The sequence below is a fragment of the Notothenia rossii genome (genome assembly GCF_949606895.1).
Source record: "Notothenia rossii genome assembly, chromosome: 2".
Lineage (NCBI taxonomy): Eukaryota > Metazoa > Chordata > Actinopteri > Perciformes > Nototheniidae > Notothenia > Notothenia rossii.
Genome location: NC_136904.1, coordinates 69,653,824 through 69,672,194, shown reverse-complemented (window position 1 = coordinate 69,672,194; position 18,371 = coordinate 69,653,824). Strand labels below are relative to the sequence as shown.

General features: G+C 44.0%; 2 protein-coding genes across 2 annotated transcripts in view; both read left to right on the top strand.

Moving 5' to 3' along the window:
• The window catches only part of LOC307030136 (double-stranded RNA-specific editase 1-like), a 392,337-nt gene that overhangs the window by 182,365 nt on the left and 191,601 nt on the right, over positions 1–18,371 (top strand). The gene's annotated exons all lie outside the window — the stretch shown is intronic.
• LOC307027919 (olfactory receptor 4B13-like) lies at positions 7,281–8,225 on the top strand (the record flags this gene model as incomplete). The annotated part of the gene is made up of 1 exon (XM_079662614.1): positions 7,281–8,225. One exon carries the CDS (start codon positions 7,281–7,283, stop codon positions 8,223–8,225), a length of 945 nt encoding a protein of 314 aa, XP_079518740.1.

Genomic DNA, 18,371 nt, shown 5'->3' with positions numbered 1-18,371 from the left:
TCACTCAAAGCAAGGTCACATGACAGCTTCATATCATGGCATCCACCTGTGGAAGACGATTCACAATTACAACCTGTCAGCAGGGAAAATGCATACATCAAGCAACCGTCTCCACCAGAATTATTTGACCCAACTAAAACTGAAACAAAGGCTAAGGTTAGTCGAGCCAACCCCACCATGAATGCTCATGCTCCGTCGTATACTCCACCACATTTCCCTCAAACTGGCACACCCACGTCCAATTTAGGGGAGCCTTTGGCACAGTATTTGGTACGAAGAGACCTTGTGACTTCAGGGCTGTACCAGTTTGATGACAAGCCCGAGAATTATCGTGCATGGTACTCCTCCTTCTCAAGTGCAGCCAACGAAGTCAACCTAACAGCAACCCAACAGTTGGACCTCATGACCAAATGGCTTGGAAAAGAATCTAGTGAACAGGTTAAACGCATGCGATCGGTGCATGTCAACAACCCCAATCTGGCTCTAGACAAAGCATGGGAACGGTTGCGTGAATCTTATGCTGCCCCCGAAGTCATCGAAAAGTCAATGTTCCAGCGCCTGGACAACTTTCCTAAGATTTCAGCCAAGGATCACTTGAAGTTACGTGAGCTTGGGGATCTACTTGCAGAGATCCAAGGTGCTAAAGAAGATGGATATCTGACCGGCTTGTCCTATCTGGACACCTCTCGCGGGATAGGACCAATCGTGGACAAACTCCCTTACGGGCTTCAGGAGAAGTGGGTGTCCGCAGGGTCACGGTACAAAGAAGGAAGCGACGGGCGTTTCCCCCCCTTCGAGTATTTTTGCAACTTTGTTAGCTACGAGGCAAAAAAGCGTAGCGACCCTAGCTTCATTCATCAAGGCAGCACCACAACACCCACCAAACCTGACAAACCATTTTCACGGAACTTTAACACCAACAAACCCATCTCAGTGCACAAAACGGATCTTTCCACAACCAACGACCCTTACAAGAACTGCCCGTTACATAACAAACCCCATCCCCTTAAAAGGTGTAGAACATTCAGGAATAAACTCCTTGATGATAGAAAGGCCTTCCTCAGAGAGAAAGGAATATGTTTTAAGTGTTGCGCCTCCATCTCTCACCTTGCCAAAGACTGCAGGTTCTCTGTGAAGTGCTTTGAATGCAACAGCACCAGTCATGATACAGCCATGCACCCTGGCCCACCTCCTCAAACCGTCAAGGCTCCTTCACCGTCACGAGAGTACGGCGGGGAGGGAGAAGATGATCCCGACATTGCTGTCGTTGGAGCAAGCTGCACAGAAGTTTGCAGTCCAGGCCAGTGGAGCCGCTCATGCTCAAAGATGTGTCTCGCAAAGCTTTACCCCAAGGGTTCAAAGGACATGGCCATCAAAGCCTATGTGATCCTGGATGACCAGAGCAATCGCTCATTAGCAAGACCAGAGTTCTTCAAGCTGTTCAGTGTGAAGAGCAAACCATTCCCGTACCATCTCAGAACTTGCTCCGGCATCATAGAAACATCCGGCAAGAGGGCAGAAGGATTCGAAATCGAGTCACTGGACGGCACAGTGCTCATTTCTCTCCCACCACTCATTGAGTGTCATGAGATCCCGAATAATCGGTCTGAGATTCCAACACCGAACGCTGTTCTTCATCAGCCTCATCTCCATCACATTGCCGAGCACATCCCTGAACTGGACCCAGAGGCAGAAATACTACTGCTGCTCGGAAGAGATGTTCTTAGGGCACACAAGGTAAGGCAGCAGGTCAACGGACCGCATAATGCCCCCTTTGCCCAACGTCTGGATTTAGGTTGGGTAGTGATAGGAGGAGTGTGCTTGGGTAATGTACATAAACCAACAGTCAACACGTTCAAGACAAACGTGCTAGACAGCGGTCGCCACTCAATCTTTCAACCCTGTACAAGCTTCATGCATGTCAAGGAGACGCCCCGTAGCCTTAACAGGTCTGGTACAGCACCAGAGAGTATGCTAGGACAGACAGTGTTCAACCGTACTGAGAACGACAACAAACCTGCTCCATCAGTGGAAGACACCATCTTCATGAAGATAATGGACACAAACGTCTACAGAGATGAAGCTAACAGTTGGGTCGCCCCACTGCCCTTCAGAGAACTACGCCAGCCTTTACCAAATAACAAAGGGCAGGCAGTCAATCGGTTCGCATCCTTGCAACGAACCTTGAAAAGAAAACCAGAAATGGAAGAACAGTACGTGACATTCATGAAGAAGATATTTGCAAATGGACATGCAGAGGAAGCACCATCGCTGACAGAAGGGGAGGAGTGCTGGTATCTCCCAACGTTTGGGGTTTATCACCCACAGAAACCCAATCAGATCAGGGTTGTCTTTGATTCCAGTGCCCAGTACTCCGGCGTCTCCCTCAATGACGTGCTCCTCACTGGACCCGATCTCAACAACTCCCTCCTTGGAGTGCTTTTACGCTTCCGGAAAGAGAGGGTTGCAATTCTTGCAGACATCCAACAGATGTTTCATTGTTTCTTAGTGCACGAAAACCATCGCAACTTCCTCCGGTTTTTGTGGTATAAGGACAGTGACGTGAACAAGGAAGTTGTTGAGTACCGGATGAAGGTCCACGTCTTTGGCAACTCACCATCTCCTGCTGTTGCAACTTATGGGCTACGAAGAGCCATAAGAGAGGGCTCACGAGAGCATGGAGCCGATACTGTCGCGTTTGTAGAAAGACACTTCTACGTGGATGATGGCCTAATATCCCTACCATCTGAAGCCAAAGCCATCGACCTCCTCCAGCGAACACAGGCCTCTCTCGCAGAATCAAACCTGCACTTGCACAAGTTCGTATCAAACAGTCCAGAAGTCACAGAGGCTTTTCCACTGGAAGATTGTGCTCCAGTCGTCAAAGACCTGGATTTAAGTGGAGAAACTGCACCCACACAACGGAGCTTAGGTCTACTGTGGGAGATCACGTCTGACACGTTCACCTACTCTGCATCAACCGTGGATAAACCATTCACTCGACGTGGAGTCCTATCCACAGTCAACAGTATTTTTGATCCCCTGGGTCTACTGGCACCTGTCACGATCCAGGGAAGAGCCCTCCTTAGAGAGCTTACCTCTGAACTATCTGACTGGGATACACCCCTCCCGGAAGACAAATCAAGCAGATGGGAAGATTGGAGAGATTCCCTCCAAGACCTGAAACAGCTTCACGTTCAGCGCACATATACGACAACCTCCCTCACGAAAGCTGTTCACAGGGAATTGTGTGTGTTCTCGGACGCGTCAATCAAAGCCATCGGGGCTGTGGCCTACTTGAAGGTGGTGCAGGAAGATGGGAAGACTGAAGTAGGTTTCGTTATGGGTAAGGCCAAGCTGGCACCCCTGTCAGAACCGACAATACCCAGGCTTGAGCTGTGTGGCGCAGTCTTGGCAGCAGAGATGGCAGACCTTATCCAGGATGAGCTGGACCTGAAGTTAGATGCCATTAAGTTTTACACAGACACCAGAGTAGTGCTTGGCTATATTTGTAATGAAACAAAACGATTCTACACATATGTCTACAACAGAGTCCAACGAATCCGGCAGTCCTCAAAGCCTGAGCAATGGCACTACGTATGTACCAAAGACAACCCTGCTGACCACGCATCAAGGTCTTTACCCGCATCCCGCCTGGCGCAGACCTCTTGGTTCACTGGACCTTCCTTCCTGTGTCAGCCACCGGCAGAGAAAACGCAGACAGCTGAGAGGTTCAGTTTAATCGACCCTGAAAAGGACTCAGAAATCCGACCTCAGGTACAAACTTCTGCTACCCACCTGGAGGAATCGGTACTCAACTCCGGACGCTTCGAGCGCTTCTCCACCTTTACTTCACTGGTAAGAGGAGTTGCATTCCTCGTACACATGGCAAGATCCTACAAACGTTCAAACCAAGACAGCAAGTGCAAAGGCTGGCATAAATGTAACTTACCTCGGACTCCAGACGAAATGGCACAAGCTGGGAAAGTTATCCTTAAAGCAACCCAGAAAACAGCCATGGCAAAAGAACTGTCAGCTCTCCATGCCAACAAACCCATACCAAAGAGCAGTCCTCTGAGGACACTCAACCCAATCTTGGAGGATGACCTTATCTGCGTTGGAGGCCGACTACAGCACTCTCATCTTGCTACCGCAGAGAAGAACCCGATAGTTCTGCCCAAAGGAAGTCACATTTCCCTACTGCTCACACGGCATCACCATGAGCAGGTGAGACACCAAGGCCGTCATCTAACGGAAGGAGCGATTAGGGCAGCAGGACTGTGGCTCTTGGGAGGCAAGAAGCTCATCAACTCAGTAATCCACAAATGCCTAACCTGCCGCAAGCTACGTGGAAAGCTGGAAGAACAAAAAATGGCGGATCTGCCCTCAGAACGACTTGAAATCTGCCCTCCCTTCACATACGTGGGCCTCGACGTATTTGGGCCCTGGTCTGTTACAACCAGACGCACCAGAGGAGGACAGGCAGAGAGCAAGCGTTGGGCCATTATGTTCAGTTGTATGAGCTCCAGAGCTGTTCACATCGAGGTAATCGAATCTATGAACACATCCAGTTGCATAAATGCCCTCAGACGTTTCTTCGCACTCAGAGGCCCGGCTAAACAGCTCAGATCCGATTGCGGAACCAATTTCGTTGGAGCAAGCAAGGAGCTCGGGATGGACAAGGCAGTGCATAGATACCTCAGCGAACAAGGATGCAGCTGGGAATTCAACCCTCCGCACGCCTCTCATATGGGAGGTTCCTGGGAGCGTATGATCGGCGTTGCCAGAAGAATCCTCGATTCAATGTTTCAACGGCAAAACACTCGCTTGACCCATGAAGTGCTATGCACACTAATGGCGGAGGTCATAGCGATCATGAATGCACGCCCACTCTTACCTGTGTCTACGGATCCCGAGAAGCCCTTCATACTTTCTCCATCCATGATCCTCACACAAAAGTCGGGGGTTCCACCTCCCCCCGGAGACTTTTCCGACAAAGACCTGTACACAAAACAATGGAGGCAAGTCCAGGCCCTTGCAAACCAGTTCTGGACCCGCTGGAGTCGAGAATACCTACCTTCGTTGCAGCACAGACAGAAGTGGACAGTGCCCCGAAGAAACCTTCAGGTTGGAGATCTGGTTCTGCTCAGGGACAAGCAGGCCGCTCGCAACTACTGGCCTATGGCCAGAGTCAATGCCACTTTCCCTGGGAAAGATGGACATGTAAGGAAGGTCGAAGTGAAAACAACTGACCAAGGCAAGGTCAAAACCTTTCTCCGGCCGACTGCAGAAATTGTTCTGCTCCTTCCTAAAGACTGATAGACAGACTATATTTAAGATCTGTACAAGTTCTAAGTGACCTCACATAGGTCAGGCGGGGAGTGTGTTGCCTCTCCAGGCATTTAATATTATTACATTTATTTCTTAAATAATTACTTTACAGTTTAAATTAGCTAATGTAAAAATTTATATTATTTTGTTGTTTTAGTTTTTGCAACGACGTCACTTCCGGTTTAGTCACTTCCGGTTCAGTCTCTTCCGGCGATCTTCCTGTTGAACTTAGCTGGGTAGAAAGAATGGCCGACATGTGCATCGGAACATAATCAATCAGCATCCACTTGGAGGCATCAGAGTGGCAATGCCGTGAGTTGTTTGATTGTTAAAGGACATGTTGAAGATGTTATATTATGATGGATTTAGTTCGAAAAACTGTTTGATGTGTTGTTTAGGGCGATTTGAGTTGTAGTTGTATACAAGCTAAAAAGTGATGCAATTGTCAATCAGAATGCCTCATTTCAGTATTGGACAGTTTCTGTTATTTATAACTATGCATAACGTGATGTTAGTCATAAGGTTGTCATAAATAGACACAATATTTTTGTATTATTGTATTTGCAGTTTTCACCGTCTGTTGATGAAGAAGTGAAAGTAAAAGGTCAAGCTTACTACGACTTTGTCTCATTGGCTACGGTTTAACTCAGTGTTTAGTCAGAGTTTCGACACACTGCACGAGAACACTACATACACAGTTTAATACTGGCAACTTCTTATTATGGGAAATGCGAAAACGTCTTTTAAAACTACAACTCCCAGTAGAGATGTGCCATAGATAGAGAACATGTTGCGAAACACAATAGCCAGCATGTGTAGTTCTGGGGACGGGTGGGGGGTGGGGGTGGGGGAGGGGGGACGGGGTGGACCCGTTCAAATCCAGTTTTGGACAGTCTGCCGTGGTTCCATCCCATTTCAAGTGCTGTTCGACGCTCGGCGTAACCCTCGGAGCACACTATCACGGGGTTTGTCAAGCGAAGCGGAGAGAATACTTACTTCCGGGTGTAATATTCTCTAAAGCAAATGAGCTGCTCCGACCCTCGGTCCTGACGGACTCCAACTTGTGTTTATTAATCAAACAAATAAATAAACACAAGGATAATTATGTGTTATTGTTGAGTAAATGGAGAATTGCACAGGGGAAAATAACGTATCTATGCCACAATTTTAGATGCAGATTTTGTTAAACTAATACGTTTGCGCTGTGGACCAACACTATACATCGACGGGGAAGGGGGTAGCAATAAAGATAACACCATTAAACAGTTACACAACATAACAGAAATAATATTGATAGCAGCGTCCCTAGCAACCACCTTGGTAAAAATGAAAACGTTGTATAGACACAATTTCCTGAAGTAATCTTCGTAATAACGAGCAAACTAAAGATCATGTAGCCTACATACACTGCTATGTTCAGCCAGTGGGCTAACATCAGCAAATGTTCAGTGATCTAAAGTGATCAATATTTACCTTCTTTCTCTTTGGTAATTCTTGTGGTAATTGTTCATGGTGTTAGCAACCACATTTAGAAAGTTGTTTGGGAATATCAAAACAAACAGAACGAATTTTGGAAAAAATATATATAGCCTATATTCATGTAGTTTTCTGTCTTTTTTGGATGCCAACAAAAAAAAATGCGTTTCTCCATTTCAATAATTCCCTTAGGTTCTATGTATTTTTTGCATCATCATGGTTGTACGGTATAAACTCTTTCAGATCATTGATTGGCTGATTTGAATTCCCATCTCATTTGCTGCTGTAGTCGGGCAACATGTTAATAACTGTGAGATAAGGGATCAGACACTTGTTACTGATGGAGGTAGGCCTACACTAAGCAGGTGAACAAATTATGTTTTCTAATGAAGTTTAAATGACACAAAGTGTCTCCTTTCTCTCTCTAAGGAAGGGGGTAGACAACACAAGGAAAGAAACAACATTTACTAACAATGATGGATAATGTCTCTCTTATAACTATATTTGTTCTTTCAGGTTTTAATGAAACAGAAAACTACCAAGCTCATATCTTTGCTCTCACTTTACTGTGTTACTGTTTTATTGTGCTGGTAAATGTTTCTCTGATTGTGACCGTGATCTTGGACAAAAACCTGCATGAACCAATGTATATTCTACTGTGCACATTTTGCATGAATGGACTTTATGGGACAACAGGTTTCTACCCAAAGTTTCTCTGGGATCTGCTTTCTCCTGTTCAGGTTATCTCTTATTCTGGATGCCTTATTCAGGCTCTGGTGATGTACTCATTTGCCTGCAGTGATCTGTCCATTCTTGCAGTCATGGCATACGACAGATATGTGGCTATATGTCGCCCCCTGCAGTACAACTCTATAATGTCAAAGCAAAGAGTCTTTCTGTTAGTCTGCTTTTCCTGGTTAACACCTTTCTGCATTATCGGCACAAATATTATTCTAACGTCTAGATTAAAGTTATGCAGCCCACATATTACCAGACTATTCTGTGTGAATTGGATTATTGTTAAACTTGCGTGTTTCCCAGCTGACACTTTGGTTAACAACATAGTTGCATACATAACAATAATCATTTACGTATTTCATGGTTTATTTATCGTCTGGTCTTACATGTATCTCATCAAAACATGTGTGCATTCTAAGGAAAACAGAGCTAAATTCATGCAGACATGTGTGCCACATTTAATCTCCTTAATCACTTTTCTTGTGGCTATCCTTTTTGATGTGTCAAATATGCGAATTGGTTCAAAAGATTGGCCTCAACCGCTTCAAAACTTCATTGCTATAGAATTTCTTATCATACCTCCTATTATTAATCCTTTGATTTATGGTTTTAAATTGACCAAAATTAGAAACAGAATAATCGGTATTATAACTTTTAAAATGAAATTGCTTTTGTCTTAGATGATGTGGAAGAGCTGAAATATAAAATAATGTGTATTTGTTTTATTTTATATGATAATTTCCATAATGATTTTTGCATTTGACATATTTTTAGCATATTTATATAACCTACATTCAACTATTGAACTCATAAATGTATAGTTTGTAATTATTTGTATTCATATTTCAGATGATTCTTGTAAACCAAATAGTTTGCATTTACACGTGCCTTATTATAGTATGGAATAAAATGAATGCAATTGTAAAACCTAAATGTACTCATGTTGTTTTCTAACACAAGTATCAGTAATTCAGATTTGTGTACTGTACATGCACAAAGGACAAAGGATATATTTGCAAAAAATAGGAGGAGTGACTATTAAGAATAAAATATTCAACCTTGGAGAGCTGAACTTGTCATCTTGAAAATACAAAATATAAACAGATAATCAAAGACAGAGAAGTAACCTGTACCAATTTTAAGCTGCATAACTAAATGATTTACCATGTAAAACAGATGTGGAATCTAACTTTAAAAGTAAACTCTTTTGTTTCACCTGAGAGTTAGACAGACATTAACACTTGTGTACACTGTCTTGTACTTACAGTATCTCTGCCTGCATTTGTTTTCCAACATTGCCTCATAATGGAATGCATTATAATGACATTTGTCAATTACCCACTTTGACCGTTTCTGGACCTGGTCCGACCTCTATAGAAGAGACAATCTTTCCTTAAATGTTCACAGATCATTGTTGTGGCCTTGCTGTTGTTTTGAACAAGTCGTTTTATAATCAGAGAAATCATAGGCTAGGATTTCTACAATTTTGAAATGTTCAAATAGTAAGCTGCTTTCTAAAACACTAAATTGCTTATTTTGATCATTCACTAAATAAAACTTTGGTTTATAGTTTGTGCTAAACATATTTACATTTTGCATTGAATGCACTTTGAATGAACACTTGCCTGTTTCCCCTCATCGCACTAAGGAATAATATGAGCGAAAATATAAAACTTAAAACTACTCAATTGTTTTTATCCCACTTTTTAGTGACTCTGTTTTGATACCTTGTCTACGGTGGCCGAGAGGTGCAAACAATTTAAAGTTGGCCAACTATTACTGAAAACGTACTTAAAATTGTAGTTATTTTGTATGAGGGGCCGGACAGGCCGTAATTCATACTGGTCCTCCCACACACATATTCTCCTTTCAAATACATATATTTTCACTCTCACTTACATACATTTTCACTCTCATATGCATATATATTTACACTCACACTCATACATTTTGCTCTCATATTATCATATTTCAATCAGGAGAGACTTAATTTTGAAAGAGAACATTTATTGACACATGTCACATAATAAATGTTAAGTCTTTGGCGATTAGACCCCGATCCTGAAATCGTATATCTAAAGGGGGAAATGCAGCCGTGAGCATATGAGAACCCCCCGGGATCTAGACACTGGTGATGATGCTGAAGATCTGGATTTGATGAGGAGATGGGATGAAGGGGAGGTGTGATGAGGTCTTTGGATAACTCTCCTGGCACTGGATATGATGAAAGGAGGTGGATGGTGAGGAGGCGGGCGGCAGCATGACGACCTGAAATCACAGCTGACTGCAGGAGAGAGGATAACCATTTTAAAGTTTGGCTGCAGCACGGTGATTGGCTGCTGGAGAATGAGGTGAATGTAATAGGTTAAAGAGAACGCCCGTGATGAGCTGATTATAAGCAGCTGCGGACTGAAGTATACCAGTCTTCCTGAAAGAATTTACACTAAGCTTAATTTCAATCAGGTGAGACTTCATTTTGTACGAGAACATTTATTGACACATGTCACATAATAAATGTTAATTCTTTGGCGATTAGACCCCGATCCTGAAATCGTATATCTAAAGGGGGAAATGCAGCCGTGAGCATATAGAGAACCCCCCCAAAAAAGAGGAAAGTGAATGAAGTATGAGGGGATCGGGCCACTTGACGAAGGATCTTAACTTACCAGGTGGCGTTTCCTTTCATCTCAAACCTTTATTAACCAGGTGGTCCCATTGAGATCATCGATCTCTTTTCCGAGGGAGACCTGCAGCAAGTAGGTACGACATGAGAACATGAACGACAGAAACAATAGGACATCAGACATCATATTTACAGGACTACATTTCCATACCTGTCGACATTGACGAGTACCAACGTATCAAATGGCATTGCACCTATCCGAGCTTAAAGCGTGCAGTCGACCGAATTGCTCGGTTTCGATCTTTGAGACTGTTACAAGCAAGGGGAGCTGCGCACGTAAGCTTCAAGCCTAAGTCAGCCAGCAACTGGCACGTCTAACAAATCACGTGTGATATCAGCGATAGCTTACCTGCAACTCTCTGGATCAGAGAGCAGATATAGATGGGAGTTACCCGACGTGGCTTATATATATGAACATGTGCCAATGGCTAAGCATCCGTACAGTTAGTGAAGCAAACCTGCCCTACGTGATGGCGAATACATGATTCGAGGTCTTCTGAGTTAGTCATTGAGGAGATCCGGATCATACGGGTCCATGAGTCGTATGAGTCAGCATCGCCAGGCGTAGGATCCTACCGGTGAGATGGGGCTCATAGTATCCGAATTAAGACGTACGTATAGTGCAGCTAGTGAGGGCGGCAGTCCACTCTTGTGTATTGTGATTGAATTGCATTTCGCGAGCATATAAACCAGCGTTACATTAACCTCCGCTGCGCAAACGTGATCTAACGATGTTTGTATCGTAATGCTTGTTGATTGCGGTATTGCTTCTTAGAGTTGACTAAGAAGTTGTTGAATGATCTGTGTACAGAACGCTGACGCTCACTGGGTCTAAAACCCATGACGAGACCACGCAACAAGTTGCTGTTCCGCGCTGAGTGGAGTAATCCGCCCATTCGGTCCGCTCACCGAATCTGTGTCTGTGAGTTCCACTGACTCACTTGTTGCTCGAGTCATTGTTTGTTATCGTTGATCGGAGACTGCAAGCCAGCCAGCCACACACAATTATTGTATGATAGAGGTTCCAGGTTGAATTGAGGCGAATATTTGTAATGTTCAGAGGTTGTTGTGTTTAATATTCATGAGAATATTTGTCATTGTTCAAATGATAATAAACATTGGCATAAAGCATATTTGTCCACTCATATGTTGATAAGAGTATTAAAAACTTGAAAAATATTCCTCTAAGGTACATTTAGAACAGATACAAAATGTGCGATTAATTTGCAATTAACTATGGACAATCATGCGATTAAATATTTTAATCGACTGACAGCCCTAGATAATAGTTCATTTGTACGTCCCGTGTAGGACTCAAGGACTCGGGTTGGAGAGAGAGGAGCCAATTAGGAGAGAGAACCCCCAAAACAATAGATGATGTGAACGATGTTAGAGTGTTATACGAATAGCGCAGTGCTGAACGTGGACGTATACTTACGATGTGACGAGTCTGTGGAAGCAAGGGAGGTTAGACAGAAGTATGCAGTGGGAGAGGGAAAACGATTAAGAAGGGTGAGCTGCGGCCTGTATAAGGGAGCTGCCGGCGTATATGTGTGAATCCTCTCTGATCTACCGACGTTACTTAGTGCCGTGTGGGGTAGCTCTCGCGGCCCGATGTGATGCTGTGGTGCGATACGTGCTTGTGTTGCGTGGAGAATACTTACTGTTAGCTTGGCTGATGCTGGGGCATATGTAGGGTCTGATCTCCCTGCCCCTTGATACTATGTGGCAGGAGTATGACTCCTGATAGCTCGCTGTGCTGCTGGGCTGTGTTATAGGGTCTCATCTCCCGGCCCGCTGATGCTTATGTGGCGAGGAGTATCGCTCTTGATAACTCGCTGTGCTGTATTATAGGGTCTCATCTCACGGCCCGCTGATGCTTATGTGACGAGGAGTAAAGCTCTGATGCTTATCTGTTGAGGAGTCTAGCTCTTGATAGCTCGCTGTGCTGCTGGGCTGTATTATAGGGTCTCATCTCCCGGCCCGCTGATGCTTATGTGACGAGGAGTAAAGCTCCTGCTGCACTGCTGGGCTGTGTTATAGGGTCTCATCTCCTGGCCCGCTGATGCTTATGTGTCGAGGAGTAAAGCTCTTGATAGCTCGCTGCGCTGCCGGGCTTTGTATAGGGTCTGATCTCCCGGCCCCCTGATTTTACATGAGTAAGACCTGAGAGAAGCATTGCAACTTGAAGCATATGTGCAAGAAGCCGTGATGAGTTAGCAGAATAGTATATCATATAAACACAATATGTACAGACAGGGATACGATTAGTAGTGATGTTACGTACTGCACCGAGGCTTCGGAGCGTGGTTCGAGTAATCCAGTGAAGCGTGTATAAGGCTTGTAAACTTAGAAGCCTCGCTGTCCGTCTACGCCGCGTGACTGCTTCGGATAGCGCTCAGATCTGTTGAACCACTGACACTTACGTTTTAAAACACTCATGTTAACCCTCCTGGAGCTCAGTCCCTCACGTATAGAGGAAGGAACGTCCCGTATGTATAACTAATAAATGCATAAATGAATGTATGAATACCAACATTAATAATAAATAATAATAAGCGATGAATAATAAGCAAGATAAGTAATAAATAGACTAATAAATAATGCGTACGATATTGGTACCGTGTGAATATGATTTTGTGTTCATGTCGACGTTATTCTGAGGCTTACTCATTGGGAACTTAGTATGAGAAGATCGCGCTGTTGAGATATATCTGCCAGTTTTACGCGTGTTGACCAGCGGGGGGATAGGGTTCAAGTGAAGCCTCGTGAGATACCCTTTGCAAGCCCATTGCTGGAAAGCTTCATCTCGCCATCCCTAGGATTAGATTAAACTGTTCGAAGAGTGCTGATCAATGAATGATGTAATGCAGAAGGTATTCTGCAGATGATTAAAACCAACACTGAGTGAGTGACTCATAGCTGTGAGCGTGCACTGTAAGGCCATGTTGATGTGAGTTGTTATATGCATCTATTCCAGGGATGGGCAACTTTGAGGATAGTCACGGACCCATCACGGACCACTATTGCGGTAAGCATGTTGTAACTTCCGGTTGTTGTTGTCATCTCCGGGTATCCCGTGTGCCTGTTCTGTTGCTGATAGCTTGTTATCTTAACTTAAATCGATCGTTTTAAAACTCTTGATCACGGCAACTGCCTGACGTTGTAATCACACGTTACTACAGCTTAAGCACTCACAAACTCTCCTTCTCTTAGCGACTGTAACTCCACAGTTGCCTACACTCTTTTCGGGTTTGCTAACGGTAGCTACTTTAGCTTGATAGCTAGCCATGGCTCTTTCCCCACCCTCGGGTGCTATTTCCTGCTCTAACTGTCTCATGTTTGGTTACTCCCCTACCTCCTTTACTGGTACCGATACATGTGTTAAATGTAGTATAGTTGTTAGGTTGGAGGCGGGAATCATAGCCATAGAAGCCCGGCTCCGCATCTTAGAAAATAACTCAGCTACAGTAAAGCCCATGTTAGCCGGTGCGGACCGGCAAAAGGTAGCTCCTCTTAGCCGTCCCCCGGCAACTCCCGAGCAGCAGGGAGAATGGGTGACTGTTCAGAAGGGGCATAACGCGAAACCCGCAGGTCCCCACCAACCCGTTCACGTATCTAACAGATATTCCCCACTCAGCGAGACACCCGCTGAGAAGCCAACTCTGGTTATTGGTAGCTCTATTATGAGACACGTGAATTTAGAGACCAAAGCGTCCACAGTCACATGCATTCCGGGGGCCAGAGCGGGCGACGTTGAGGCGCATCTTAGACTGCTGGCTAAAAATAAACGTAAATACAGTAGGATTGTTATTCACGTCGGTGGTAATGATGTTCGTTTACGCCAATCAGAATGCACCAAACTTAATGTGGCGTCGGTGTGTAGTTATGCTAAAACAATGTCGGACACCGTAATCTTCTCTGGTCCCCTCCCCAATCTGATCAATGATGACATGTATAGCCGCACGTCATCATTTCAGCGCTGGTTGTCTTGGTGGTGCCCAGCAAACAATGTGGGCTTCGTGAATAATTGGACAGCCTTCTGGGGAAAACCTGGTCTGATTAAGAGAGACGGATCAATGATTCTCTCTTCTAAACCATCAACGTGTATCTTAGACCCGATTCCAACTAAGCTGTTAAAAGAAGTTTTTCCATTAATTAGCACTTCTTTATTAAATATTATGAATATGTCTTTATTATCAGGCTATGTTCCAAAATCATTCAAAGTAGCAGTGATAAAACCGCTTCTTAAAAAGCACAACCTCGATCCAGAGGTTTTAGCCAACTATAGACCCATTTCTAATCTTCCGTTCCTCTCAAAAATTCTTGAGAAAGCAGTCGCAAAACAGCTGTGTGATTACTTAAAAAACTATGATTTATTTGAAGATTTTCAGTCTGGCTTTAGAACACAACATAGCACAGCGACAGCTCTGGTTAAAGTCACAAATGACATTCTAATAGCCTCTGACAAGGGACTTGTCTCTATTCTTGTCTTGCTCGATCTTAGTGCTGCATTTGATACTATCGACCATGATATCCTATTGCAAAGACTAGAGCACTTAGTTGGCATACAGGGAACTGCTTTAGGCTGGTTTAGGTCTTATCTATCTGAACGCTCTCAGTTTGTACGTGTCAACGATGAATCTTCCATGCAAACCAAAGTTAGCCATGGAGTGCCACAGGGCTCAGTGCTTGGACCTATTTTGTTCACCCTATATATGCTTCCGTTAGGCAATATTATAAGGAATCATTCTGTAAACTTTCATTGTTATGCGGATGATACTCAACTATATTTATCAATCAAGCCTGATGAAATTAATCATCTAAATAAAATTCAAGACTGCCTCAAGGACTTAAAAACGTGGATGACCTTACATTTTTTGATGTTAAACACGACCAAAACTGAAGTTATTGTACTTGGCCCGAAGAATCTACGAAACAAATTATCTAAAGATATATTAACTATGGATGGCATTAATTTGGCCTCCAGTGAGACTGTAAGGAATCTTGGTGTTATATTTGATCAGGATTTATCCTTTAACACCCACATAAAATCCATTTCAAGGACCGCCTACTTCCATCTACGTAACATTGCAAAAATCAGGCATATCTTGCCTCAAAACGATGCAGAGAAACTAGTCCATGCATTTGTTACTTCAAGGCTGGATTATTGTAACTCCTTATTATCAGGGTGTACCAAGAAGTCAGTCAAGTCGCTTCAGCTGATTCAAAATGCTGCAGCTCGTGTACTAACCAGAGTTAGGAAAAGGGACCACATTACTCCTGTTCTGGCTGCCTTACACTGGCTCCCTATAGAACACAGGATAGAATTTAAAATTCTTCTTCTCGCCTACAAAGCCCTTAATGGGCAGGCGCCATCTTACCTTAAAGAACTCATTATACCCTATTGTCCTACTAGGGCATTGCGTTCCAAGAATGCAGGGTTGTTGGTTGTTCCTAGAGTCTCTAAAAGTACAATGGGAGCCAGAGCCTTTTCTTATCAAGCTCCACTTTTGTGGAATCAGCTTCCAGTTTGTGTTCGGACGGCAGACACCCTATCCGTTTTTAAGAGTGCGCTTAAGACCTTCCTTTTTGATAAAGCTTATAGTTAGGGCTGATTAGATTCAGCCCCTAGTTTTGCTGATATAGGCTTAGTTTGTCGGGGGACATCTTACTTCTTCCTTCTCTCTGTCTATACCTGTGTACTCTCATGTTCCGATTAACCCAGCTTCTCCAAATTTCTTTCTTTTTGGTGTCTATATACGCCGGGATCCGGAGTCATGGATGATCCTGCGGTCCTGTGTCATGGATTGCGAGTCCTGGATCTTGAGTCGTGGCTGCGGTCCTGGATCATAAGTCCTGGATGGATATCCTCGTGGATTCATCTTCTTATTATACACACATGCATTTCAAAACATTTGGACTACCTATGTTGCAAATGTATTATCTTTTCAATTTACACACGGCATCTATTGCACGTCTGTCCGTCCTGGGAGAGGGATCCCTCCTCTGTTGCTCTCCCTGAGGTTTCTCCCATTTTTCCCTTTAAACTATGGGGTTTCTCTGGAAGTTTTTCCTTGTACGATGTGAGGGTCTAAGGACAGAGGGTGTCGTATTGTCATACTGATATTCTGTACAAACTGTGAAGTCCACTGAGACAAATGTAACATTTGTGATATTGGGCTATATAAATAAACATTGATTGATTGATTGAGGGCCAAAAAAAAAATGTCCTCACTACCAGAGGGCCACTTCGTGACCATTCACTTCCATCGGCAGGATACTATATCCACAACATTTAAATAGCCAACTTTAGCTACTAATTTAATGAAAATAACTAAATATATATAGGCAATAAATGTTTATTGTACCAAACACCAACACTGAGTTTAACAACGAATATTCATCTTTGTATTGTGTTTCTATGCTTCCCTCACATTCCATACATAAAACCAAGAACATATGCATTTTTCTGAACTTCACCCACAGCTGGATCAGTAAGCTATACTCTTAATGAGATACTTGTGGCCTCTCCTGCTGCTGCACAATAGACTGAATGTCAATATCAACATTTGTACATCTGATTTGCATAAGATGGAACAGTGTCTCATCTGTCAGTCTGTTTCTCTCCCTTGACTTGATGTGCTTCATCATAGAGAAGTTGCTCTCGCAGATGTAAGTGCTGCCAAACATGCTGGCCATTGACAGCGCAAAATCCCTGAGGAGTGGAAAGCGGGACTCTGGTAGCAGTCTCCAAAAGGAAATTCCCCTCTCCTGGCGCTTTGCTAGAAAGGGGTCTGACTGTAGTTCGCACATTTCAAGCTGCAACTCAGGGGGCTGCTCGATGATTGCAGCCGAGAGGGGGTTAGTGAATAACTCGATGCGTGGCTGCATGGTGTGGAAATCTTGAAAGCGCTTCTTAAACTGCTGCTGCAGTGCTTCTATCTCGGCTCTGTACTTGGGTAATGTTTTCTCACATTCGGGGGCATCTTTGCGCATCTCTTCACATGACGGGAAGTGCGCCAGATTAGGACGGTCGGCTGAAAATCCGTCTTTAAACAGAGTCAGTTTAGTAACAAATGCGTTCATGTGCGCATAGATCCGACACGGTTTGGCATCTTCCCTGTAACCGCATATTCAGGTGATTAAGATGCGAGTTAATGTCCGCAAGGAAAGCCATGTCGAGAAGAAAATCTGTATTCCTGAGTTTTGCGCAGTACGCACTTGTATCACATTGGATGGTGTCCTCCAAGAACACAGGGATTTCTGCGCGTAGCGCAAAAAACCTCTCCAAGCATTTTCCACGGCTAATCCACCTTATCTCTGTGTGCATCTGTAAATCACCGTACGCGGCGTTCACTTCATCCAAAAAGGCTATAAACTTCCTGTGATTGAGAGACCGGTTCCCTCCTCGAATGAGATTAGTAGTCTTGGTAACTAAATCCATGACATGGCTAAAGTTCATTGATTTGGCACACAGAGCCTCCCGCAATATCAAAACGAAATTTGATTTAGCCTGATTTTTTTTTTACAAAGAATGCCCACATTCAAAACCATTAGAATAGCTAACAATAATGTTACCCACCTGATGTATGATGCAGTGCAGTATTGGACAGTCAACGCCACTCTGGCGGAGGAGGCCGGCGAATCCAGTGCGCTTTCCTTGCATTGCTGGCGCACCATCGGTAACAACAGCTGAGAGCTTGTGAAATCCTCCGTGCGCACTTACAACATTTTCAACAGCGGCGAAAATATCTTGTCCTTTGGTAGTGCCATGCAAAGAAGCCAGTTTCAATAACTCCTCGTGCACTTCAAAGGAACTGTTAATGGCCCGTGTGTAGATGAGAAGCTGGCTCACATCAGTCACATCAGTGCTCTCATCCAACGCTAAGGAAAAGTATGCACAGTCATGCATGACTTGTTTTACCTTTTGTTCGATATGATTTTGTATATCAAATATTCTTCGTGTCACTGTCCGACGGGACAAAGAGACGGTTTCAACGTTTTTAGCCATGTTGTCATCTCCGAATGCTTTAGCCATCTGGACTGCACAACTCTTCACCATTTCGCCGTCAGACAGGGGCTTATTAGCTTTAGCAAGCTCAAGGGAAACGGCATAAGACGCCGTGAGAGACGATTGCTG